Source organism: Panthera pardus, unplaced genomic scaffold (genome assembly GCF_024362965.1).
Source record: "Panthera pardus isolate Hobbes unplaced genomic scaffold, ASM2436296v1 HiC_scaffold_13, whole genome shotgun sequence".
Taxonomy (NCBI): Eukaryota; Metazoa; Chordata; class Mammalia; order Carnivora; family Felidae; genus Panthera; species Panthera pardus.
Window position 1 is genome coordinate 8,163,732 of NW_026526688.1, and position 26,610 is coordinate 8,190,341.

The following is a 26,610-nucleotide window of genomic DNA, read 5'->3' on the forward strand; positions in this document are numbered from 1 at the left end:
CGTGTGTGTCTCAGGATCCAGCATTAGTAATGCTCATCTTGGAAGTCGGATGAGACTGTTAATGAGAGAGCGTAACAACATGACTAATTATAGATGAAGAAAATTTTCCAAATGTGAATGTAAAATTATAAGAATGCATGAAAGATAATCCATCTTTCAAGATATCGGCCAACTCTGGTTTCCCTCCACTAAAATTCTGGGGAGTGGCAGCAACCAGTAGAAATTTTTCAATTGAGCTAAAGGTTTGCTAAACACCTGAACCAAATTCCAAGTGAGGCACAATTTTTCCTCTCCCACAGCTCCCTATCAACAAGAAGAACGATGCTTGTTCTTTAAAAATGTTTTAAGTCTAGCTATTTATGGGGGTGGGCAGTATTCTTTCCGGGCCAACTGTGATAATCACCATTCGGGATGCATTGTTTGTGAGTGCATGTGATGTGTAAATATATATCAGGCAAAGTGGTAGCTCTTTTCATTTCTGATGAGGAAAACATAACAAAGCAGATCCACCATTGCTACAGAATTGATGAGAGAAAACTTTTACCTGTCATGGTGAATTATGTTTAACTGTACCTTTTAAAATGATGTTTGCTCCTTCTCTGTTGATTTTGCATTTTCAACAGTACCCGGCACAGGTGTTTTAATACGTGGTTGTTGAATTGAAAAAAAAACAACAACACGTTTTGAGCCCAATTATGGATAAGACATCGCTTTAATTTACTTATATACCCACAACCAGGTGATTAGACCCTCTAGGATGGCAGGAGATGCTGCATTACATCTTCAAAGCCATTGGACACGTGCTTTTCAAGGTTACTTTTTCGTGTTTGTGATCGGGTTCATAGCAGATTCAAAAGAATATTTTCCGGCTTGTTTGACATGAATTCTTCTAAGTGGATTGCCAACAGTACCTGTATTTCCTGGCATATTTAAATAAACAACATTAAAATCAGTTTGTGGTTATTAAACATTTGCGCAATGATCAGTGTTTCTAACATACGGAACTTGCACAAGGATCAGCAACAGTCTGAACACAGGTTCATCTACATGCCTGGTAAGTAGAATATTTAAAGCACGCAGTGTAGTGGCCGTAAATAAAAAATCGGAATGCCCCCCACTTCCAAAAGCCATTAGCAGTGCCTAAAATACCCGGGGCTTAGTTCGGTGTATCTGATACTGAATATGACTCAACTATTTTTAGATGTTGTTTCAGAAAGCAGCTGAGGCCTCGATTCTAACAGTGCTGAGATTTGGCAAATACACATAATTTGCAGTTTAGTTTCTGGAACTCTGATTGTAATGAAGCGTCCAAACTGGCTGACCTTCCAGGTCGCTCAGTTCTCATGTGAGGGACCAGTGGCAGCTAAGAAACGTATTCTCCCTTGGCCCACGAGTTCACTGGATGCTAGGTTTTGGTAAACATATGCAGGGACTTCAGTGTTAACGAAAAAAACAAAGGCAACAACCTATCTTACAATTAATTTTTGCCACCCTATTTGAGAATTAGAAGCTTTCGAGGTGAACAGCCTGTGGATTTGGTGCCGTCACATGCCGCGCAATCTTAGATGGTAAAATAGGATCCCGTGTTACCTGCGGCCTAGCTCTGCTCCCCTCCTTCCACTCGCGCCCATTATGTTAGCTGACCTGACCTACACACTCTGCTCTGTCAGTAGAAACAACTGAGATGGAATCCCTTGAATTAATTTGGAAAAAATAAAATCTAGCAAAACAGCTCTCATCCATGTAATTACCAAAGTCAGCTGCACACCATTCATTAATTTCCATTGTGCCCAGACTAAGAGGACCCAAGTTTCTGGAATAGGATTGAGAGAAGTAGAGAGAGAAAAGCATGTTTCTTCCCATCCTGATCTGTCCTGGTGATGTCTCGCTTAGCCCATCACCCACTTTGGAAAGGATGGAGAAAGCCCACTGAAGTGAGGGGCACTCGTAGAAGAGCATGGAGAGAATAAAATGGGGGAGAAGTCACGTGCAGCAGTTGCTACGTCATTACAGTCGTGAAAGCAGGACTCCGCTCTCCTTGGAGTTGTGATCCGAAATGAGAGCATTATTTTTCTCAAAACTCATTTGTGACCTTGAAATGTTTCTGGAAAGATAAAGGAATGTTCTTCAGCTATTCAAGTATCAGTAGCCATCGTGTGTGTGTGTGTGTGTGTGTGTGTGTGTGTGTGTGTGTGTGTGTACACACACACACACACACATATATATGGACACTTTGCATCTGTTTCTTATGCAGGAAGGAGGCCTTGCAACATCTCATTCCTCTTCCCGCCTTCTCATTGCAGGTCCCGAAGCAAATGGTCCTGTGCTTTCCCACCCCCAGGCAGGTCTAAGTAGTCATAAGGGGAAAGAGGCAAGCAAGGGAACCAGCAGAGCACCCCCCCCCACCCCCGCCCCCCAGCCTCTGCCCTGGAGTCACAGCTTCTACCTGCTGGAGCTCTCCCTGCCCTGCAGGCGTCACTGTTGGAAGAAGGTTGAGGCAGGTTGAAGGAGAGGATGTGTTCCCAGAATCTGAAGGTGAAACTATGGATACTTGTTTTTTTTTCCCATAGAAACGTCATTATTCACTTCTGTTGAGTTGAGTCATGCTGAGTACCATGCCTCAAGCATATGAGTTAGACCTTTTAATGGACTGTTCTAATGTCTAGATATTACAAAGTGTGCTCTTAGAAATGGTAGTTCTACCAGGCCATTAGCAAAACAAAGCCAAATTAAGAGTGATGTGTGCTCAAATAGAGTTTGGAAAACACTTCCCTGGGTACCTCTCCTCTTCACTGTTTACAATGAGTATTAGCATATTAAAGGCTCTGAGAAATGACAAGGTTAAAAGGAGGAATCTGTTAACTTTGCTTTTCCAGACCCTATATAAACAAAGGCCTGTGTCCCCCACACCCCCCCCCCCCCTGCCATGAAACCCTTAACATTTTAGGAATCCTGCCTTGTAGGACAGGTCCCCTAATATTTTCCATCAGAGCCCTGACAGTAAAAACAAAATATGGACACTCAGTTAAGTTTGAATTTCAGATGAGCAATGAATAATTTTCAATGAAAGTATGTCCTCAACATGTCCCCGTAATTATTGGTTTTATTGGTTATATCTGTTTTTATTCACTAAATCTAGATAGAACCTACTTTGTGGGCAGCGACTCGGCCCTGCTTTTGTCGCGTAAAAGCAGCCCATAGACATGGCATGCGGAACGGTCCTGGCTGTGTTCCAGTTCAACTTTATTTATGAACATAGAAATTTGAACTTCATACAATGTTCGTGCATCAGAAAATACCATTTTTCTTCTGATGCACTGTTTGAACCATTTAAAAATGTGAAAGCCATTCTTAACTTGCAGCCTCTACAAAAACAGGGTGGGAGACTGATTTTGGCTTATGGGCTCTAGATTGCTATGCTGTGAACACTTTCTGAACTCCCAGGATTTAAAGTAGGGGCTTGTTGTAATACAAGTATGCAAGTATCAGTATCTGCCTTAGGGCTGATTCCTTACCTGCTGGTAGAGAATTGAGCTTTGAGCTCTGCACTGGCCTTCACCTGTTTCAGACCCACCTCTTTAAAGATAAATCAGAGCTGAAGTGGGTCCTTTAGTTGGGGTGGGGTGGGGGGAATCTGGCTTGGAAACCTCCCCAATGTGACCGGTACTCAGCAGACTGTGTGGCCCCTCCACCTACCCAGAGCATGCCGACACCAGCCTAATACACAGTTTTAGACTGAATGCCTAGACCAACATTTTCACTGTTTAAAAAAATTCTAAGGAACCAAGTAGCAGCAAAAGGTTCAGTTCCCAGGTAAAAAGTTAAGAATAAAACCACAGTAACAAAACTCACGTAAAACAGGAGCAACTCTTTCCCTTGAAATCATGGAGTTATGTTTGCACCCAGAGCCATGGGTCGGAAGGTGGTCAAGAGTAAGTTCTCCCACTGTTGGTCTGACCTCAAACCATTCTATGAAATAGGAACACAAAAACTGTTAGAAAATCACTACGGCCAGGGCCAGAATAAGACACTGTAATTTAAAAATTAGGCAAATTCTTTAGACATCTGTTTTATCATATTCTTAAGAGTGGTGTGAATATGAAGATTATTAACCTTCTCCCCACATTTTTCACATCTTTGATGCACAAGATAGTGGCTTTAAAAAAGTTATTTCAAAAAAACCCGTTATTTTAAAGACTATGTTCTTAGTTTTTTTGATAAGTTTTTATTCAGTAATAATATGTATACAGAAAAGTAAACAAATTATGTGTTTACAGCTTGATGAATTTTTGGAATGAATACACTTGGGGTAGCCATCACCCAGGTCAAGAGATCATACATTACTAGTAAGTAACCCCCAAATCCCCTGCTTGTCTCTCCTACACAGTATCCTGAAAAGAAAATACTGTATTGACTTCTGTCATCACAGGTTAAATGATTTCTTAAATATTGTTTATATTTCATATGAACAACATGCAGTATCTGTTTTGCAAACCTATTTATGCTTTAAAAATAGTGACTTAAAATTATTTCTTCGTTTCCCCTATTTCTCATTAACTAATTCTATAATTCTATCTATCACACTTGGATATCAACTTCCCTGTGCTTCTAAAGATCACTTACTGCTCCTCTGCAGCTTGAAGAAGAGTCTAAGGTTATTTCTACTTATCAGCCAGACCCTGTTCATGCTAAATACAGCTCTGGTCAGCAGCATCCTCAAAACTATAATTATCACAGTTCATGACTTTGAGCTTCAAATCAGCAGCCTCAAAGATCAGGATGGGTGATAACAGAATACTGTTGCAGAATCTGAAGGGTTGAGGTGATCCATGGCTAAAGAGAAAGTGTGCTCACGGGAGGACAAGAGAGATACAGGTTAACTTTGTGCAAAGATGGACTTTGAATTAGAAGATTAAATAGAATACTTGTGTTTGGCTCTAGAAATCCCAGTGAGAACCAGTGAGTGACAGTGATGGTGAGATAGACTGTAAGCAAACATTCTGTATGAAAAATAATCGTATCTGATTTATGGTGTTAGAAATAAGGTAACTTGACAAAACTAAAATGCTGAAGTGCGGTAAGGGGCTGACAAGGAGCCGTCAGTGTTTTAGGGTCCTTATAGTTGGAGAAAGAGTAAAGACATTAATTTTAGACGAGGATAAGTCTGCGTGGTAAAATTTCTAGAATGGCACTACAAAGAGTAGAAATTTAAAATTTTCCAAGTCAGTTTGGGGGGTGGGGGGAGACAGTCTTTACAAAAAATTCAATCCAATCAATCCAAAAGAAGAAAAGATAGGTGAAACAATAACAAGAAACGGAAAAAGAATAAATAAAGAGCACAAAATACCATGATAGACGTGAATGCAAATATAGCAGTAGGCAGTACTACTGAATTCCTAACAGTAAAAGTCACGGTGAATGAAATAAATAGGTCCATGCAATAGGATACTTCATAGAGGGAAAAATGGCAGGACTTGTTTACCAAGTGCCAACACTTGCTATAAAGCCATAGTAACTAAGATCGTACGGGTGATAAAGTTGCGCACATTTAGACAAAATCAGCTAGGAGATATCTATATCTATATCTATATCTATATCTATATCTATATCTATATAGATATAGATATACACAGAAACTTGGAAAGTTTGAGAAATAAGGATACTACAAATCAGTGGGGAAAGAACAGACTATTCAAAAAATGGTTCTGAGACCATTGGTTCTCCATTTCAGTTGCAGACAAATTAAGGTCTTTTTTTTTTTTCAAATTAAGATCTTAAAAGAGACTAACTCCTTATCAGATCCATGCTTTGCAAACATTTTTCCCCCATTTTATAGTTCCCTTTTCACTCTTGTTTCCTTTGCTATGCAGGAAGCACTTTAGTTTGATACAACCCCATGTATTTGTTTTTGCTTCTGTTGCCTGTGTTTTGGATGTCATTTCCAAAAATTCATTACCAATACCGAGAAGCTTTTTCCCTGTGTTTTCTTCTGGCAGTTATATGGTTTCAGGTCTCATGTTTAAGTTTTTTAATCCATTTGGGTTTGATTTGGGGTGTGAGATTCTTCAAGTGGATATCCAATTTTCTCAGCATGATTATTGAGGAGATAGATTGTCCTTTCCCTATTGTGTGTTCTTGGCATCCTTATTCAAGATCAGGTGACTAAATGCATGGATTTATTTCTGGGCTCACTGTTCTGTTTCATTGGTTTACATGTCTGTTTTTTATGCCAGTACCTTACTGGTTGTTTTTTTTTTTAATTTTTTTTTTTCAACGTTTTTTATTTATTTTTGGGACAGAGAGAGACAGAGCATGAACGGGGGAGGGGCAGAGAGAGAGGGAGACACAGAATCGGAAACAGGCTCCAGGCTCCGAGCCATCAGCCCAGAGCCTGACGCGGGGCTCGAACTCACGGACCGCGAGATCGTGACCTGGCTGAAGTCGGACGCTTAACCGACTGCGCCACCCAGGCGCCCCTTTTTTTTTTTTTTTTTTAATTTTTTTTTTTTACCTTACTGTTTTAATACAGTTTGAAATCAGGAAGTGTGATGCTTCCAGCTTTGTTCTTTCAGAGAATTGCTTTGGGTTTTCAGGTTCTTTTGTGATTCCATGTGAAGTCAGGATTGTTTTTTCTATTTCTGTAAAGACTGCCATTCAGTTTTGCGAGCTTGCGTTGACTCTATGGATCAATTTGGTAGTATGGACATTTTAACAATATTAATTCTTCTCATCCATGAACATGGGATGTCTTTCCATTTATCTGTGTCTTCTTTCCTTCATCAGTGTTCAATACTTTATAAGGAAGTAATATCCAAAACGTATAAGGAATTCATACAACTCAATACTGAACAAAGCAAATAACCCAATTAAAAATGGGGCAAAGGACCTAAGTAGATGTTTCTCAAAATAAATACAAATGGCAAACAGGTGTATGAAAGGTGCCCGACATCACTAATGATGACCAATAATCAGGGACATGCAACCAAAACCACAATAATATATCATCATACATCTGTCAAAATGGCTGTTATCAAGAAAGACAAAAGATAAAAAGTGTTCATGAGGATGTGAGAGAAAAGAGAACCCTTCTACACTGTTGCTGGAATGTAAATTGGTACAGCCATCATGGAAGCAATATGGAGATTCTCTCCCAAATTAACTACCGTATGATTCAGCAATCCCACTTCTAGGTATATGTCCCAAGGAAACAGAATCAGTATCTCAGAGAAATATCTGCATCCCCATGTTCACTGCAGCAATATTCACATTAGCCAAAGATACAGAAACAACCTAAATGTCCAAAAATGGATGACTGTATATGTACGGTCATACATGTATACATACACACATGCACACACTCAAAATGGAATATTAATCCGCCTTAAAAAAGAAGGAAATTTAGGGGGGTGCCTGGATGGCTCAGTCTGTTAAGCTTCCAACTCTTGGTTTGGGCTCAGGTTGTGATCTCACGGTTCATGGTTAGTGAGGAGCCTGTTTGGGATTCTCTCTCTCCCCCTCTCTCTGCCCCTGCCCACTGGCACAGTCTCTTTCTCAAAATGAATAAATAATAAATGAAAAGGAAAATTTATCATTTGCAACAACACAGATAAAACTAGAGGACGTTATGCTAAGAGAAATAAGCCAGACATGGAAAAACAAATACTGCATTTCCACTTCTATGGGGAATGTAAAACAGGCTGTTTGAAGCAGAGAGTGAAATGGTAATTTCTAGGGATGGGGTGGCGGGGCACGTGAGGAGATGCAGATCAGAGGTGCAAAGTCTCAGTTACGCAGGATGGGTAAGTTCTGCAGGTCTAATGTATGGCATGGACTGCATCTAATAGTGTATTGTGTACCTGAAATTTGCTAAGAGGGTAGACCTTAAGTGTACTCACCACACAGAGCAAGCAAGCAAGGAAAAAAGAAAAGGGAAGAAAGAAAGAAAATGGCAACCTTGTGAGGAGATGGATATTTTATTTTAATGTTTATTTTTGAGAGCGAGAGAGCCTGAGCAGGGGAGGGGCAGAGAGAGGGGACAGAGGATCCAAAGCGGGCTCTGCGCTGACAGCAGCAAGCCCAATTCAGAGCTTGAACTCAGGAACCGTGAGATCATGGCCTGAGCCAAAGTCAAACGCTCAACTGATTGAGCCACCCAGGCACTCTGAACATGGATATGTTTGATTGCAGTGATCATTGAACAATGTATATGTATATCGAAACACCAAGTGTTACACCTTAAATATATATAATTTCTATTTGTCACTTATACCTCAGTAAAGTTGAAAAATTATTTTAAGTGAAAGGCTAACATAGCAACATTTTTCTAGGTATATTTCCTGAGGCAAGGGAAATAAAAACAAAAACTCTGGACTACATCAAAATTAAAAGCTTCTGCACAGCAAAGGAAACAGTCCACAAAACTAAAAGGCAGCCTGCTGAATGAGAGAGGATATTTGCAAATGACATATCCAGTAAAGGGTTAGTATTCAAAATATATAAAGAACTGCTACAACTCAACACCCAAAAAACAATCCAATTAAAAAATGAGCAGAGACATGAACAGATGTTTCTTCAAAGAAGACATCCAGATGGCCAACGGACACATGAAAAGATGCTCAATACCACTCGTCACCCGGGAAATGCAAATCAAAACTACAATGAGATACCACCTCACACCTTTAGTCAGAATGGCTAAAATAAAAAACACAAGAAACAGCAAGTGGTGGTGAGGATGTGGAGAAAAAGGAACCCTTTTGCACCGTTGGTGGAAATGCAAACTGGTGCGGTCACTCTGGAAAATGATATGGAGGTTCCTCAAAAGGTGAAAAGTAGAACTGCCCTACAATCCAGTAATTGCACTACTAGATATTTACCCAAGGGCTACAAAAATACTAATTCAAAGGGATACATCACCCCGATGTTTATAGCAGCATGATTTACAATAGCCAAATGATGGAAGCAGCCAAAGAATCCATCTATGGATGAATGGACAAAGACGATATGGTGTGTATGTTTATATGTATATAAACATAACGTGTATATATACATATATATGTATATGTATATATATATACATACATACAATGAGTTATCATTCAGCCATAAGAAAGAACGAAATCCTACCGTTTGCAACATGGATGGAGCTCGATAGTACAATGCTAAGCAAAATAAGTCACCCAGAGAAAGGCGAATAAATACTATATGATTTCACTCATATGTGGAATTTAAAAAAAAAAAATGAGCAAAGGGGAAGAAAAGACAAAACAACTAAGAGACTCCTCACTACAAACAGATGGTCACCGGAAGGGAGGTGGGTGGAGGATGGGGAAATGGGTGATGGGGATTAAGGATGCACTTGGGATGAGCACTGGGCGTTGTATGGAAGCAATCACTAAATCGTACACCTGAAACTGATAGAACATTGTGTTAACTGGAATTAAAGTTTTAAAAAATGGAAAGGCTAAACCTTAGTCAAGGTAAGGATAGGAGAATATTTTTATAACCTCATGATGCCAACAGTATTAATTATGAAGTTTGTTTTTCATTTCTGCCATAACAAATTGCCATAAAGTTGGTGGCTTATGAACAATAGCCATCTTTACTCTCACAGTACAGAAGTCTATGGGCTTCTTTTTAGAGGCTCACCAGGCTGAAATCGAGATGTTAGCAGGGCCACATTCCTTCTGGAAGCTCTGGGGATGAATCCTCTCCCATGCTCATTCATGTTTTTGGCAGAATTTGGCTCCTTGCAATTCTAGGTCCAAAATCTGTGTTGTTGCTGGCTGTCCCTGAGAGTTGTTTGAGGCCATGCCCTCACCTTCTTGTGCCCTCCAGGTGGCCTCTGTGGCAGTGGCAGGTTGAGGCCCTCCCACACTTCAAATCGTTCCTGCTTCTGCTGCACTCCTCTGACTCCACTTGGAGAACTATCTCAGCTTTTAAGGGCTCATGTGATTAGACTGGATCCACCCGAATAATCCAGCATAAACTCCCTATTTCGAGGTGTGTGACTTCTGCAAAGCCTCTTTTGCCATGTAATACAACGTATTCACAGGTTCCAGGGATTGGGGCATGAACAACATGGGAGACATTCTACCTAGTACGGAGTTTGATAAAATCTTCTCAATTAAGAAATACATATGAATGAAGTTAAGAACGTAAGTCGTGCGCATAAACAAACTTTTTTAAATCAAGGCAATGACAAAGGCTGCAGGACAATGGTTACTCTCAGAGGCAAGTATGAAGAAGGCGGTAAGAGCAGGACACCAGGAGAATATAAAGCTATGGGTAATGTTCCACATCGTAGATTATGCAGTGATACACAAATATTTATTCATTGTCTTTTTAAAGTTGTACATCTACATTATATGCATGAATGAATCACAGCAGAATTACAGTGTTTAAAAACCTACAAAAGAATTTGACTATATAATTCCACAACAGGATCAATGACCTCAGTTCTTTTCTACTCACAAATTCATGAGTAAGAGCAAATAAGGAAGAGAAACAAAAAATGATAGGCAGTGGAAGATGAACAGAGCAACAGGATGAAAACCAAAATATCCAACTCACATTGTGAGGGCAAGTTACAGTTACTGCTCTCCTTTCCTTCTAGAGACTAGAGAGAAAATGGCTCTTTTCTTCAGAAAATGGGGGTTCAAATGAGGGAGAAATCCTACTGACCTACAGCTGCCTCATTCTTGAATGGTTTTAGTGCCACGGTCATGATGAAGTCACTAAATGTCTGGAATCAAGGACTATAGAATTCTGAGACCAATGGTGTCCTAAGTTAAGTGTTAGTAAAGCAACAACAATGAAAGAAAGTTCACTTATTTTGTTTGTCATCTGTTGGAACTCTGATGGCAAACGCTTTGGATGCTTTGAGACTTATTTCAGTGATCTCTCTGGAAGATTGCCGTGGGTTGCCTCCATCTGCCTTACCTTACGTACCCAGTCTACATACCGAGGCTACTACAGGACAACCATGACCGTGGTCTGGAAATCATCTAGAGCAAATCATGGTAATCCAGGCTTTTCCTAAAGTACTTACATCCTGATGAAGTCTGAAATATTCTCATCTTCCTTAGTAGCTTGATATTTGAACTTACTTCCCACAGAATTTTATGTGAACATAGTCACTCTTTTCTAAAAAGAGAAGTGTTAATATACTAAGTTAACCTATGCTTTCATTTAAAAAAATATGCCGTAAACCACTCCAGTGATGATAAATCATTCCACTGCTAAGCATAAGAGAACCACTTTCCCTTTAAACCAGGGATAGAAAAAGCAGAGTTGGGACAGACAGTGGTCAACTTTTCTTTCATCTGTACTCAAGCATAGCCTCACTACGTTGGGAAGAATTCAGTTGACTATTTCCAAGGAAAACTTACTTGGATTCAGTTTTCTCCTTAATTTTCTTTGCAACATTTGTAAAAGGAAGAGGAACTCTACTTTAAGTTCATTGCTGAGCGTGTTGGGATTGCTTTTTATCTCTGACGACCTAATGTTATCTTTAATCGACTTGGAAGCTGTAGAGCTAGGAACCAGGGGCAGACGCATCTGGTAACTGTAGTCTGTGAAATTCACGAGGTCACCCTGGATACTTTTAATTCTGGAACGAAAAAAATATTGTTGACAAGCCATATTTTAGTAATGAGATTTATGTTACCAAATTTTCATTTTAAGTTGTATCGCTAGAAGATTCCAAATGACTTACTCTCGATGCGTTAGCAAAGTATAAACCTCTTGTATTAGTATTTCAGGTACTCCAGCTTTGCAATGAATTGTTCCATGGATTAGCTCTTTAGGTAATTTAAGTCTTTTTCTTGCCAGGAACTTTAATAGTAGAAAGAAGGTATTTTCATTATAAGAAGTTACGTAAAAATCTTCAATTACTTTGTATTCACCTTAACCCCCTTTTTTTTGTCTCTCAACTAATAGTTTTTAATTTTAACATGTTAACTATTAAATAGCGTTCAGCAAGAAAAGCAACCATTCTATCCTACTCCAATTTGAAATGAGTTTCATAAGTGACTCCTGACAAACTTTAATAACCTTCATTTTAATACACGGAAACAAGCTGCCAGCTTCGTGGCACAGCCACACGCACGTGTGTGTAGATATCCACGACATCAGGAGTACACCATTTAAAACACAAACTTCTTAAAGTCGATGACTGCTAATTTACCTTCTCCAACTGTGCCCAGTTATCCAACTTGACTTTCAAAGAAGTTCCATTTTCAAAGGATGACAATTTAAGGTCCCTGGGGTAATATATAGTGAATATTTCTGCAATCAGGAAGCCATTTGAAAAATCCCTGAGCCATAATATTAAAGAAATGAAATAAAATGTGGTTACTTTTACAGTTTGTTTTATAATCAATTAACACCAATTTAATATTCCACACTGACAGCAAATAACTTATAAAATTAGTTTTGTTGGATCATTGCTCTAAGGAAGACCTGCTATGGAATAGAATTTTAATAAGATTAGATACACACTAAAGGCTTTCGTGTTCTTTTTATGAACCCAAACTATTAATTTGTATTGAATCTTCATTTTAACAAGATCCCTAGGTGATTCCGATGCACATTGAAAATTTCAGGCATGTCTCTATTAAGGAATATTGAAATTAGTAAACCAGAGTCTTTGCAAAAAAGTCATCGCCTTCATATTTATGGAAATTAGTTCGCATTCCCAGAGCAGATATTAACCGCCCGTTACGTTCAGGGTGGCTGCAGTTCAGCAGCAACTTTTTTCCAGTCCCTGATTGGAAAAACTAGATGCCATCCAGAGGATAAACTGATCCCCACGATTGTTAATGTCCAGTGTCTCTAAAGAAAGAGCCTTGACTATCAGTATTTTTTTGTAGTCACCAAGGCATTCTATATTAGCTTAAATCGAAAATGTGATGATTGAATGGGTAAATGCATAAGTGAGTGCTTCGTCATGTATTTTCCAGGCCCGCTCCCTAAAAGAAGGGGTGTGTGTGTGTGCGCGCGCGCGCGCGCGCGCCGAGCGCTGAGCGGGTGGGGGTCGGGGTCTGAAACCTAAACCAGGGGAGTAGGCCGTCTGCGCCCAGTGCCGCGGCGGGGCAGGCGGGGCAGCCGAGTGGTCGGCGGGTCCCTGGCGCGCTCAGGCCCCGTCTAGGCGGCTTGCTCCTGCACCTGTTGACGTTCCTAGGAAAGAAGGTGAGATCCAGGCCCTGGAGCCAGCGCAGAACCGACGGGGACAGGCGGGAGCTCTTCGGTGGATGCGGATAGACCAGATATTTCTTAGGCTTCCCTCGGATGGGAGCTGCTGCCTGTAGCGAAAGTGACGGTGACTTGGGTAGGGCTGCCGCCGGCAGTGTCAGAAGCCTTCCTCCGAGGCCTGCGGCAGCCATGTCGCTTTCTGGGTTTCTATGGCAGCATCCGCGGTGGGGCGGGGCCTCGGGGGGGGCGGGGTCTCAGCGCGGCTGGGCGGGGCCCGTTGGTGGGCGGGGCTTCGGCGGGGGCGGGCACTGGGCCTCGCGCGCTCCCCAGTTTGCAGAGCTGACGCTCTGGTCTGGGGCGATTCCTGGCCCCAATCTTGGTTGTACTTAGCCTGTCTTCTCTCAACCCTTTGTCCTTCCAAATTTACTTTTTAGATATTGTGGATTCAGCCCAGCCAAAGGCCTATTGTCGGTCAAGCATTTTGAGGATGGGAGAAGCTTCCAGAAGACAAGGTCAGTTTTTGTTTAGAAATCAGAAATGGTAGAGTATTTGCTCCAAAACGCCAAAGAAAAAATTTTCGAAATTAAAATGAATAAATGTCTAATATCTACAGACTTAACCTATTTCCTTAGTTATTACATTGTTTATAAAAATTTGTAAGTTTTCCCATTTCACAAGGATGCCCTGGTATAGATGATTCATTCATTCAACAATTATTTGAGTCCCTAGTATGTGCCAGGCACTGACCTAGTTACTTGGGATTTATCAGTGAACAATGCAGAGGGAAAAAAAGTGTAGCATCGACAGTTATAAACTACGCAACAGATTTGTTAAAATCCTTCAAAAAGTTTTGCAAAAAAACACCAGTGTGGCATGTAGATGCATATTATGCAAGATAAAATATGGGATAGAGTTTGGTAGTGAAGCTATATTATGTTTTGTGGCATGTTTATTCATATAGAGATTTATTAATAAAGCAAACCATGGGACGCCTGGGTGGCTCAGTTAAGCCTGGGACTTTGGCTCAGGTCATGAACTCGAGGTTCGTGGGTACGAGTCCCAAGTTGGGCTCTGTGCTCACAGCTCCGAGCCTGGAGCCTCTTTGGATTCTGTGTCTCCTTCTCTCTGCCTCTCCCTGCTCTCTCTGTCTCTCTTAAAAATAAATAAACATTAGGGGCACCTAGGTGGCTCAGCCAGTTAAGCATCCGACTTCAGCTCAGGTCATGATCTCACAGTTAGTGAGTTTCAGCCCTGCATCAGGCTCTGTGCTGACAGCTCAGAGCCTGGAGCCTGGTTCGGATTCTTTATCTCCCTCTCTCTCTGCTCCTCCCCCGCTAATGCTCTGTCTCTCTCTCTCCTTCAAACACAAATAAAAAGCATTAATAAATAAATAAATAAACATTAGAAAATTAATAATAAAGTAAGTCAGTGTGAGTCTGTATATGGTTTGAAAGAGAAGAACGAAGCTATGGAAGTGTTTTCTTTTTGCCCAGTGAAGTTTTTCACGAATGAGTAACTGTTCTGTACTGTGTTACTCACTCCATCTTCACAATCCAATATGGTGGCCCCTAGCCACCTGTGGCTATTTATATATAAATTTAAATAAAATAGAATAACATGAGTGACACTTGCTGCCTTTCATCTGTTCAATATCCACGTGTGGCTGCTGGCTGCCCATGTTGGACAGCACAGATACAATGCTGTCATCGCGGGGGGTTCTATTAGGCAGCTGGGCACTAGATTATTTATAGAAGGTGCACAGATATAAATACCAGTGAAAAGATCATGTACACTGAAAAGCTCCGGCATGGTAAAAATATATCGGGGAGGAAGCATGTAATTTGGATTGAGGGACTCTAGCAGTCTTTTCAGAGAAGGTGACATTTGATTTGGATTTTATGAGGCGATATTTAAAATTGTTTATGACAGGCATTGGAGGACTAGCTCTACTTATTAGTTATGTGACTTTGGGCAAGTTTAAAATGTTTAAAAGGTGGAAATAAATAAGTTATACCCCACAGGGTTGTGTTAATGATTAAATAAAGTTAAATATGCAAAGAGCCTAGAAGGGTGTGCAGTACATAGTAAGATCTCAGTAAGAATAAGTTGTTTCTAAGACGATCATGGAAATCTGTGGGATGGGGGGGATGGGGACAATTCCACACGGAATGACTACTGTGAACAAAAGTACAGATGATATAATCTGTGATATGTAAGGATTTTTAAGTTTATTTATTTATTTTGAGAAAGCACAGGGGAGAGCAGAGAGAGGGAGGGAAAGAGAGAATCCCAAGCAGGCTCCACACTGGCTCAAACACAGGGCTCAAACCCACAAACCATGAGATCATGACCTGAACCAAAATCAAGAGTCCGACCCTTAACCGACTGAGCCACCCAGGCGTCGCGATATGTGAGTTTTTTATGAGTTTTGGGAAATAACGAACTCATTAGGGTTAGAGAAAGTGTTCAGGTTTTAGCATGAGTGCTAACCCAAGATTTAGGTGGTAACAGCTAAGGAGCTTGATTAGGGCTACAGATTGGGGCTTAATTGAGCAAAGTTTTGCTAAGGGTTAAAGCCTTCGCGTAATAAATGTGCCAATTGATAAGCAGATACATCTCTGTTTCAAACACGTTCTATATTTAGCCCGTCTTATCACCACAATGTGGTTTCTCCTTTGCTGAAAGCTTTATTAAACTTTGCCAATAGGGGGAGCTAGAGGGAGGCTAGGAGGGAAAGGGAGGGGAAAAGGCGCTTGCTGTTTCCACATGAATTTGCAGGGGTGTTGCCGCAGCAACAAAGCATAACCTGGCAGGGGCAGGTGGTTGGATCTCCAACTTTCTTTGGCTCTCCTGGAGCAGATTTCATCTTAACGGTTCAGACGTTTACCAAGCCCTGAGAAGCGGCCCTCTTTAAAGAGTCCCGGATTTTACTCTGAGCTTCCGAAGCCTTGGCTCCAGCTGTGTACTCTCACCCTGCAAAAAGTCAGTCCATAGAAGTTTCCCTTCGAGTTCTCGGCTCTTACAGCCCGCACTTCTTAACTGTGTTCTCTAGCACGAGCAATTGCTTCCTGAATCGTCTATTTCTGTTAATTTGATGGCCCCATTTTAGTTTTTCAGTTCGCCGGCATCTGTTTAACCACTTCCTTAGATTAAGTTCTTGTTTAAATTGTGTAGTTACTTCCGTCTTCCCGACTGGATGCTGAGGGATCCGTTGCTTTATAGGTGGAGTGAGGTTTCCCTTTTCCACTAGTTGACCTGCTTCTTACTAAGGCATCAAGATCCAGGTCCAGTCAGCATGGCATCATCCGTAGAGTGCACACGTGATGTTCTGTGGAATGTGAAGACACTTAGAAACCTTGGCTCGTCTTCCAGCAGAAAGCACGAAAACGGATTTGACCCTACGGCAAGATCGTGAGCGTGCACTATGGGTCCTGATAAATAAAAGCAAACTGCTTTTGGTGGTTCTTGCAGATTGTGACAGAGGGGAAAGGTACTTTCCAGATGGGTAATGGCATCACAGTTGCTAGGACTGTGGTGATTTATTCCAGTAAAGAGTTGTCAAATGGGGGGTGGGGGGTGGGGATGGCTATAATTGGAGTTACTGCCTGATGAAGTCTGCATTAATCCACAGTCACCCTGTAAGATCCACCAATTTCGTACCAGCCAGATAGCCATCAAAGTCGGTGGTGGTTTTTGATGGATCGCCTGCCGAGAGAAAATTCAGAGAGCTTTACTTCACAAGGATGTTTTGCTGAACAAGGAGCAAACCGTTCTCAAACAGGGAGATGACTTGCAACTCAAAGGGGAGGAGTAATTTTGTAGCCAGTGCGTGCCTGTATACAGCAATGACAAGGTAGCGGGCGGAGCGTTCCAGGCAGAGGAACAGCAGGGGCAGAGGCAAGGAGGCAAGAGTAGTTGAGGGAGAATCAAGTGTGCTTTCTGACTTTCCCACTGGGAGCTTCCCTGTAAAAGGCCCTTTGTGATCTGTCTCCTGACGCAAACACTCATTCCTCTGACACAGGAATCTTCTGGGGGCACACCCTGGCCAGTGAACACTCCCACCGAAAAGTGGGTTTCACAGAATCTTTTGGAATTCAGATGCTACCCCAGAAAGAATGGGGAGGGAAGAAAAAAGACTGGCATTAACAGGCCTCATCTGAAGAGTGTACCTGAGAGACTGAGAAAGCACTGAATTGAATGAGTTTACCCCAAAGTGGCCAGATTTCACTGGGTGAAAGGGAAGCTCGCGATAAACGTGAAGTTCTACAAGAAGAATAAAGTTGGCTTTTATACGCCTGAATATGTGCTTTGTAAAATTAGTATCTATAAGGTAAGCCTCTTAGACACCAAAAATGTTTTGAAAAATGTATCTGAGGGGTGCCTACATGGCTCAGTTGGTTAAGCATCTGACTTTGGCTCAGGTCATGATCTCACAGTGCCTGAGTTCGAGCCCGCATCACGCTCTGTACTGACAGCTCAGAGCCTGGAGCCTGCTTCAGCTTGTGTATCACTCGCTCTCTCTCTCTCAAAAATAAATAAGCATTAAAAAAAAAAGTATCTGAATTTCAAAAGTTACTTATTAAAAGACTCCTTGAATTTGAGCATACTACTCAAAATGGGAAGATACCTATCATTTAAAAAAGGAGAAAACTGAGACCTCGAGAGCTGAAGTGAATTGTTTAAGGTCCTAGAGCAGATGGAGGGGTAATAACTCACTCAATTTTTTTTTCTTTTTTTTATTAAAAAAAATTTTTTTTAATGTTTATTTCAGAGACACAGCATGAGCGGGGGAGGGGCAGGGAGACAGGGAGACACAGAATCAGAAGCAGGTTCCAGGCTCTGAGCTGTCGGCACAGAGCCCGACGCGGGGCTCGAGCTCAAAAACCGTGAGATCATGACCTGAGCCGAAGTCAGTTGCTCAACTGACTGAGCCACCCAGGCTCCCCTTTTTTCCTTTTTTAAAAAATATTTATTTATTTATTTTGAAAAGAGGGAGCATGCATGAGTGGGAGGGAGAGAGAGAGAGAGAGAGAGGGAGAATGCTAAGCAGACTCTGCACTGTCAGCACAGAGCCAGATGTGGGGCTCAATCCCATGAACTGTTGAGATCATGACCTGAACCAAAATCAGGAGTCTGACACTTAACCAACTGAGCCACCCAGGTGCCCTACACCTCAATTTTCTGAATAAATTTCCTGCCACCAACACTGAAAAATATGACAATGATTGTTTAGGTTTTTAAGCGAGAAGGCAGGCCTTGAAATAAACTAATTATAAATGATAATTAGAATAAGAAAGTTGAAAAATTAGAGTAAACAAGTGAGACTAATCCGGGAGAGAGAATAATTTATAAAGTTACTTTGTAAACAGATAGTCACAGTCACTTGGGTTCAAGACCATCACAGAGCAATGAACACAGTACATTTAGACCTTCTTTTCCAAAGGGGCCATGTTTCACATAGTGTCTCTGTTCACTTCTTCGGAAACATCAAATATACTTTGTGGCTAAAACAAGAGGAGAAATTAAATACCTTTTCCTACAAAATAAATGTTTCAGCAGTGCCTTACTACAGTAATTAATTTCATGGTACTTTAGGGGCGCCTGGGTGGCTCAGTCGGTTAAGCCACTGACTTCGGCTCAGGTCATGATCTCACGGTCCGTGAGTTCGAGCCCCGCATCGGGCTCTGTGCTGACAGCTCAGAGCCTGGAGCCTGTTTCAGATTCTGTGTCTCCCTCTCTCTGATCCTCCCCTGTTCATGCTCTGTCTCTCTCTGTCTCAAAAATAAATAAACGTTAAAAAAAAATTTTTTTAAAAACAAAACAAAAAAAAAATTTCATGGTACTTTAATCTCATGTCAAATAGTTTGGTGTCGCTTGGTCTTTGCCTTTGTGGGATTTTGTCCTTAGATCTTTGTGTGTGTGTGCGTGTGTGTGTGTGTGCGCGCACACACAGTAAGATTTGGATTAGAAAGCCTTCAAAGTATCTGTTTCAGTCTGCACTACTCTCCTAATGCCCATAATACAGTGATCGGAAACTAATGTTGAAAAAAATTAGGGCAACTGAATCTTATTCTCCATTACCTTCAGTTATAAAACCAAATACTAATTAGAACAGAAAAAAAAAGTGTTTTATTCCAGTGATAATAGTCACACTTTAACATATTAACAAACATATGATACAGTTAAATTAGAACACTTCTTCGATAAGACAATCATACCCAAGCAAAGATAAAAGGTATCGGCATACTAAAATTTTAAAGTATCCGTTTTAATTTTAATATTGATGTGTACTTATTGGCACAAGCCCAGTGAAAAGGGACGAATTATATTACCTTACACCCTAAGCCTACATATGTCTAGCTCAGGGAAAATACTAGTCAACACCTGTTTTACTAAAAAAGCAGTCCGAATACCCAATTATATGTAATGAGGTTACTCTATAATTAAACAATTAAATGCACATTATTCATGAGGACATTATAAATTTGTTAGGCTGAGCTATTTAGTAGAATAGCCTCATTTAAAAGTCTCTAGGCACACAGAAATCATTTTTTTAACAACACATGCTACAGCCTTATTTCTATTTTTGAAAATCTAAACACGACTTAACGATGCGATCTTAGTGACTTTGGGGTTACATTCAAGAATAGTTTATTTCCCGTAGGTATCCAAAATTCAGCCAAGAACCGAGAAGAAAGGAAAAAATAGGCCCCTGGGCTTGTTAAAATAGTAGTCAAAATACTTTATCAAACTTTGATAAATTTATAAAACTCATCAAAACATTTTCTATATTACACTATAGTAAGTATCCTATCTTATTTCTCAGTCCACAATAGACTCAAACTTAGTCTAAATTACAAAGAAGACACAGTTTGTTTTATTATGTTTTATACCGCGCTAAAGTATGTTTAAGGCAGAAGAAAATAAACACAGTATTAACCTTGCCGAAGACACTACTTTGTAACGCTATACCCCCTTGCTAACAAGGTCTAAGCCTCAACCTTTGCTTTGCATAAGAAGGATTGGAAACAGCACTAGTAGGGTGTACGTATGGGGTAAATTTTGTAAGGTGTCTAAGTTTGCTAAGTGGCGCAGCCTTTTCCTTTTCTTTGCACACCCCACAATCGAAGGAGATTTTATCTTCTGTTTTCCACAGCCTTGGACTGCCCTGATCCCTGAAGCATGGCCCAGGAAGGGCCTCTTTCGCAACTGGGTGTGAAGTTCATGGTCTTCCGTCTGTAGGTACCACCAGCTAGTGACAGTTTCTGGATGGAAGAAGGCTGGAGTGCTTCGTACAAAAGCACTGTAGAGAGGCCTTATGAGGCTACCCTGGAGAAGGAGGAAGTCTTAAAATAGTCTTAGCAAAGGTGTAAGGTTCCGACCATCCCAGGAAGAGATGGAAGGAGCCATAACCTTAGTCCAACCCGTTTCTGGAATGGGGACATTTAAGGTGGCAAAGTGACTAGTGAGATCTGTGCAGGGAGGGGGCAGTTTATCTTTTCTTGATGAACTGATGATTATAATGACAAGGGCACGTTTGACGTGGCGGGTTTCGTCAATGACAGCCATCTTTATTTCAAAAAGGGTAGTAGTTGTTCTTTTCTAAAGCATACGCGTATTTTGCATTAATGTAAAAAATACACAGAGATCACCAATTACAGCAGCTAAAATTTAAAAGTTAATGCATTATTGGCAGAATGGAGGCCTTTTAAAGTACGTAGTTTCAGTAAGAGTTCACATTTTTTTTTCATAAAAAGAAACATTGAAATGAAAATTTCTCTTTTTTTCTACACCAAAAAGGGTACATGGGAAGAGCTAATGATATATAGATATTTTAAATATGCTATAGTCCAAAAAAAAAAAAAAAAACCAGTAAAAATGCGTAAAACAGTAGTACTCACTAGTACACTTAAAATTTAAATTGACATTTCACTTCTTCCCCAGGGCCTCACAATCTCTTACATACTGTGTTTAGCATATTTTACTATGAAATATTCACTATGCAGATGAGACAAATGTTTTGATTTCGCAAGTATTTAGCACTACTTCCCTGCCTTATCGGTACTGTAAGAAATTCTGCAACAACGTTGGCAGCTGGAGCTGGGGGATGAGGTGCAGTCTCGGCCTCCCTATGTAGTTTCTGATACAGAGTCGGCAAAGTTGGCAAAGGCTGCTTGGAGTAGCTGCAAAAGACAGGAAGGCATTTGTTAATTAAAATCCAAATGGATTTTTATATGTTGTAAGATGCACAAAACAAACCATAAGCTTCAGTGCTTTGAGGTAAAGTAGGGTGGTGCGACCGCTGTGCTAGAGACATTTACGTAAGCATTTCAGTGGCTTTTATTTATAAGCTCTTATTGTAATTGTGGTATATTCCATATGGGTTCTTTAAAACATTATAATCCTGAGGCTTATGAAATTGTTATCGCATGTAAAGCCTCAGAAATAAATTCTGCTTTTCGAAGAACATGTAAATCAAAAGACCCGATAATGTTAGGCACTAAAGGGGGAAAGTTTTAAGTTGTATCTTTTTCTCAAATTAGGTCTACTAGTTAAGCCAAAACAAATTTTATTATAGTGTCTGAGCCACGCTTAAGAAATTCTGTTTTAAAATACCAAAAGTCTTGGGGAACCTGGATGGCTCAGTCAGTTAGTTAAGCACCTGACTGTGGCTCAGGACATGATCTCACAGCTCACGGGTTTGAGCCCCGTGTCGGGCTCTGTGCTCACAGCTCAGAGCCTGGAGCCTGCTTCGGATTCTGTGTCTCTCTCTCTCTCTCTCTCTCTCTGCCTCCCCCCTGCTTACATTCTCTCTCTTTCTCTCAAAAAATAAACATTAAAAATTTTTTTGAATAACAAAAGTCTTAGGTATGAAAGTATTTCCTGATTCTGTTTCTGTAACATTATAGAAGCCATGTGCCCTTAGAAAAGGGGGCATGTTTCTAAATATTTATCAGCAGATATTAAACAGAACTACATATTGCATATTGTCAAACAAACTGAATACGTTTAACTTAACCAAACATATACAGACTTTAGGTAAGATAAAAAAAAGAAAATTGAGATCATTGTGCTATCTTCTTTACAGATAGAACCTAAGTTAAAAAATCATCTTCAAAAAAATATTTTAAATGTTATGCCAGTATCATTTTACATGTCAACAAAAAGTCTTTAACTTTGCATTGATTTCAGGCAAATGTATTTTTGTGGGTTTTTTTTTTTCTTTTTTGGTTGTTTTTTCTTTTATTTTTAGAGAGAGAGCACAAGCTGGGGGTGGGGGTAGAGGGAAAAAGAGAATGTTAACCAGGCTGCACCCTCAGCACAGAGCCCGATGCAGGGCTCTATCCCAAGACCCTGGGATCATGGCCTGAGCTGAAATCCAGAGTCAGAGGACCCACATACTGGGCCACCCAGGCGCCCTGTGTTTTGAAGTGCCCACAAGTATTCCTACCTTCATGTTGAAGCAACAATCTTTCCACCAAACTGCTGGAAGTCGCTACATCTACAGGTCGAAGAAGCTCTGTATTTTTGGCATTGATATCGGCTCCAAATTCCAGCAGTAAGTTTACAACTTCCGTACTGGACTGCTGGGCAGCTGCATGCAGTGGGGTGTCCCAGTATTTGCCTTTTTGTACATCGGCACCTACGTGTAAATAAGGAATGATGAGAAATCTAAACAAAAACCGTTAGACCAGTCACTTACCTCGATGCACGCAGAAAAGGGTGATGCCAAATGGACCTCACCTCTGTCTGTAATGAGTTATTCCCCCCCCCTTACACACACACACTTCAAATGTACACATTAAAATTTGACACACATAGATGGAGAGTGCACGTTTGTTCTCTAATATTTTTCTCTATGCTTGAAAGAGCCCATAATACAAAATATTTTTAAATGCTTCAAAGCCCCCAAAGTAATCATATTAACTGGTATTACAAATAGAGCATGATGAGGCCCACTCATACCTGTTTTTATCATGATTGAGATTGCTTAGGATCATTCGAGAGTTTATTGCTCATATTCTTTTCATTTATTTTAAGGCAATAGAGCTCTTCATGTTTCCTGGAAAACTCATGAATCTAGACGTGTGAGCTGTTTGGGGAAAATGTGCACGGACTTTCCTGTCACTTCTCTCTCATACAATGTAAGTCGATAAATATATAAAGGCATTGAGCCTCTTAAGTAGAAAGGCACATTGTATTTCCACGTGCAAAGTAAATTTTTTAAAAATCTTACATTAAAAAAAAAAACCACCCTACCTATTAAATTATTTATTGCTTAGTTATTTTATCTGAGTACGAGTCATGGCACATGGTGATCATTCAATACATGTGCAATGAATCAATACTGTGTAATACTGGAAAGAGCAATCTCATTTCCCAGTACCTAAGTGGTTATGACACCAAGAAATATCTATCGGTAAAAATGTGTAAGTCCTTTTCAACTCTGCTTTCTGATACCATCAATAAAACTAACGATGTTTACGAGAAGCAGTACATTTTAAGGGTCCCTTTAGGCCTTCCTGCTACTTTCACATTTCAATAAATGTAATTGTTTTCATATTCTTTCACCAAATACACAATGTTTAGTGAAAGAATGACAGTCCATAACAAAATCTCCATGGAGAAAGCATAAACTCTATTGGTTATGTTAGTTTTATGGGAGGACAGAGCCTGATAATAACAATCAGTCCACAATTACCAACAGCATTCTCTTTCTTACCCAATATAAAATGTCTGGTGGAAATAATAATGTTCCTAGCAAAGTAAAAGAAAAGAGAAGAAAAAAGGCAACAAAGAAGAAACTCTTCTAGTTCTAAAAATTCGTGGGCGATCACAGCCAGAAAATAATAGTGTGTCAACGGTTATTAGCAGAAGTCATATTTGAGACTTAACAGATATGACGGGAGTGAACTAACGAAGTAGAAACTCCCTGCAAGAAGCTTATAATTTAGCTAAGATATTATGAGCGTATCAGAGACCAAATGATGGCAGAAACAGTAAAAAGCATGGAAATCCTTTTACTCATTTTATGTGTATTTTCAGCACCTACCACGTGGGAGGTGCTGTGGTAGGGAAAGGAGATGATGGGGAAAAAGACATAATCCACATCCTTAAAAGCTCCTGTTCCTGGGGTGCCTGGGTGGCTCAGTTAGTTAAGCATCCGACTTCGGCTCGGGTCATGATCTCACAGTCCGTGAGTTCGAGCCCTGCGTCGGGCTCTGTGCTGACAGCTGAGCCTGGAGCCTGCTTCAGATTCTGTGTTTCCCTCTCTCTGACCCTCCCCTGTTCATGCTCTGTCTCTGTCTCAAAAACAAATATTAAGAAAAAAAATTAAAAAAAAAAAAAAAGCTCCTGTTCCTATAGGGGGAGTCACCATTATGGTCTCAAAAGATTAGGACAGGTTTTCAGGAGGCTAACACTGAACGCTGAGGAATAGGTTTGTTTCAAGTTAGAAGAAAAAGCCGTTAAGTCTTTGTAGGTAAATGGGACAGGACAAAGTCGGGGCGAGCACGTGAGCTCTTATGATTGGTAGAAGACAAGGTAGCTAAGCAGTTACTGCCCCTCAAATTCCTTGTGATGGATTTATTCATGAAGAAATACATATTTGGCAACACTATATCAACCTTGAGGTTTTACACTGTATGATCTTTACAAGGGGGACTTTAGGACTTGTGAGATAAAGCGGAGTTATCAAGAATGCAATTCCTTTTTTTATGGGTTATGTACTTACACGCAACAATGCTTAGAATAAGAACATTTTTAGCAGGGAGATATCTTTACACAGTTTATTCAGAGACATAAATATGGATCTGAATCATTGCTTACGTGTACGGACAGAACGAGAGAGGTTTTAAAGAAAATTACCAGCATAAAGAAGCTTCCGGATGCAGTGGAACTGCTGTGACATACAAGCTACGTACAGAGGAGTTCCCAGATGAGGAATGTCTTGGTCAACATCTATGCCCCAGGATATCAGTATCTCTAGGCATTCGTGATGGCCTGCCAACACAAAGTAGAGAGGAGCTTACTCTCGACACTGCCCACCTCCTTGCGCCTCACCTCATGCTGTTCCCTGCAGTTACTCATTGAAAGCAAAATGCAGCACTCCACGTTGCTAAAGGGACTTCCTCCCCTTGTCACCTGATCCCATAACTAAGTCACCTTTGCTGGCGGCCTCATGTGTGGGAGAAGGAAGACAGGACTCCAGCTGGGGTTTGGCACCGTATTCCAGAAGAAGTTCTGTACAGCTGGCACTGCCTTGTGAGCACGCATTGAATAATGGAGTCACACCATCTATCGTGATTGCGTTTACCTAAACCAAGCCAGAGTTCAGCAACGAGAGTCACAGAGCCGTACGAGATTAAACGCTAGGCATTTCAAACAGTTCTACGACCCAACAGAAATCACTGGGATAATGTGTGCAGTAAATATGACAGAGGATATTTAGCTCATATGCATCAACAAGCAAAGCTTTTATTTTTTTTATCTATTTTTTTTCAATATATGGAATTTATTGTCGGATTGGTTTCCATACAACACCCAGTGCTCATCCCAAAAGGTGCCCTCCTCAATACCCATCCCCCACCCTCCCCTCCCTCCCACCCCCCATCAACCCTCAGTTTGTTCTCAGTTTTTAAGAGTCTCTTATGCTTTGGCTCTCTCCCACTCTAACCTCTTTTTTTTTCCTTCCCCTCCCCCATGGGTTTCTGTTAAGTTTCTCAGGATCCACATAAGAGTGAAAACACATGGTATCTGTCTTTCTCTGTATGGCTCACTTCGCTTAGCATCACACTCTCCAGTTCCATCCACGTTGCTACAAAGGGCCATATTTCATTCTTTCTCATTGCCACGTAGTACTCCATTGTGTATATAAACCACAATTTCTTTATCCATTCATCAGTTGATGGACATTTAGGCTCTTTCCATAATTTGGCTATTGTTGAGAGTGCTGCTATAAACATTGGGGTACAAGTGCCCCTGTGCATCAGCACTCCTGTATCCCTTGGGTAAATTCCTAGCAGTGCTATTGCTGGGTCATAGGGTAGGTCTATTTTTAATTTTTTGAGGAACCTCCACACTGTTTTCCAGAGTGGCTGCACCAATTAAGCAAAGCTTTTAAAAGTCAAGAGTTAAACAGAAATATGATGTGGTAGATGAGTCAGTCACAAGAGTGGCCATGCAGCTAGTAAAAGTCATGAAAATCAATACATACTCAAGAGTCAAACAAAAACGAATTCAACGGTCAGGTGCCTTTCAACTAGGAAAAAAGTCCAGAAATGTGACGGTGACAAACGTTGTGGTGAGGTCACCTTGCTGGTGGTAAATCAGAGAAATGGGAAATTGTGTTTCTGAGAATTTATCTAAAGAAAAACATCCTGGGGTGCCTGGGTGGCTCAGTCAGTTAAGTGTCCGACT

General features: G+C 40.7%; 2 protein-coding genes and 1 long non-coding RNA gene across 10 annotated transcripts in view; all 3 read right to left on the minus strand.

The window, feature by feature from the left end:
* Positions 1-693: 693 nt before the first annotated feature.
* On the minus strand, positions 694-13,418 carry SPATA4 (spermatogenesis associated 4). 5 transcript variants are annotated; one of them, XM_053900810.1, is made up of 8 exons: positions 13,165-13,418; positions 12,185-12,314; positions 11,714-11,832; positions 11,388-11,608; positions 3,853-3,969; positions 2,447-2,541; positions 2,029-2,104; positions 808-911 (listed from the first exon to the last, which is right to left on the minus strand). In XM_053900810.1, the coding sequence occupies exons 1-7, from the start codon at positions 13,380-13,382 to the stop codon at positions 2,075-2,077; spliced, it is 930 nt and encodes a 309-aa protein (XP_053756785.1). In that variant the 5' UTR covers positions 13,383-13,418; the 3' UTR covers positions 808-911; positions 2,029-2,074. The 5 variants fall into 5 exon arrangements, with proteins under 5 accessions (XP_019289804.1, XP_019289808.1, XP_053756785.1 ...); XM_053900812.1 differs by having other exon boundaries at positions 817-918; positions 2,036-2,104; positions 2,447-2,529; XM_053900811.1 differs by having other exon boundaries at positions 817-918; positions 2,036-2,104.
* Positions 13,419-15,855: 2,437 nt separating this feature from the next.
* LOC128776481 (uncharacterized) lies at positions 15,856-17,651 on the minus strand. Its single transcript, XR_008421527.1, has 2 exons — positions 16,827-17,651; positions 15,856-16,519 (listed from the first exon to the last, which is right to left on the minus strand). It is a non-coding gene; the product is annotated as an uncharacterized LOC128776481 (long non-coding RNA).
* Positions 17,652-20,741: 3,090 nt separating this feature from the next.
* The window catches only part of ASB5 (ankyrin repeat and SOCS box containing 5), a 50,404-nt gene continuing 44,535 nt past the window's right edge, over positions 20,742-26,610 (minus strand). For all 4 annotated transcript variants that reach the window (XM_019434252.2, XM_019434255.2, XM_019434253.2 and 1 more), the window contains exons 4-7: positions 25,357-25,507; positions 25,060-25,194; positions 22,643-22,834; positions 20,742-21,374 (exon numbers count right to left, since the gene is read on the minus strand). In XM_019434252.2, the coding sequence (XP_019289797.1) occupies positions 21,247-21,374; positions 22,643-22,834; positions 25,060-25,194; positions 25,357-25,507 (606 nt within the window). In that variant the 3' untranslated portion in view covers positions 20,742-21,246. The remainder of the gene's footprint in view (positions 21,375-22,642; positions 22,835-25,059; positions 25,195-25,356; positions 25,508-26,610) is intronic.

What these genes read in the sequence shown, in the direction of transcription:
- SPATA4 (XM_019434259.2), bottom strand. Translation starts at nt 13,382, where the DNA reads ATGGCTGCCGCAGGCCTCGGAGGAAGGCTTCTGACACTGCCGGCGGCA. An exon ending in ACTTTGCTAACGCATCGAGA is followed by an intron (nt 11,609 to 11,713) that starts GTAAGTCATTTG and finishes TTTTCGTTCCAG; the next exon opens with AATTAAAAGTATCCAGGGTG. An exon ending in AAGAGTTGCTCCTGTTTTAC is followed by an intron (nt 2,530 to 3,852) that starts GTGAGTTTTGTT and finishes TTTCACCTTCAG; the next exon opens with ATTCTGGGAACACATCCTCT.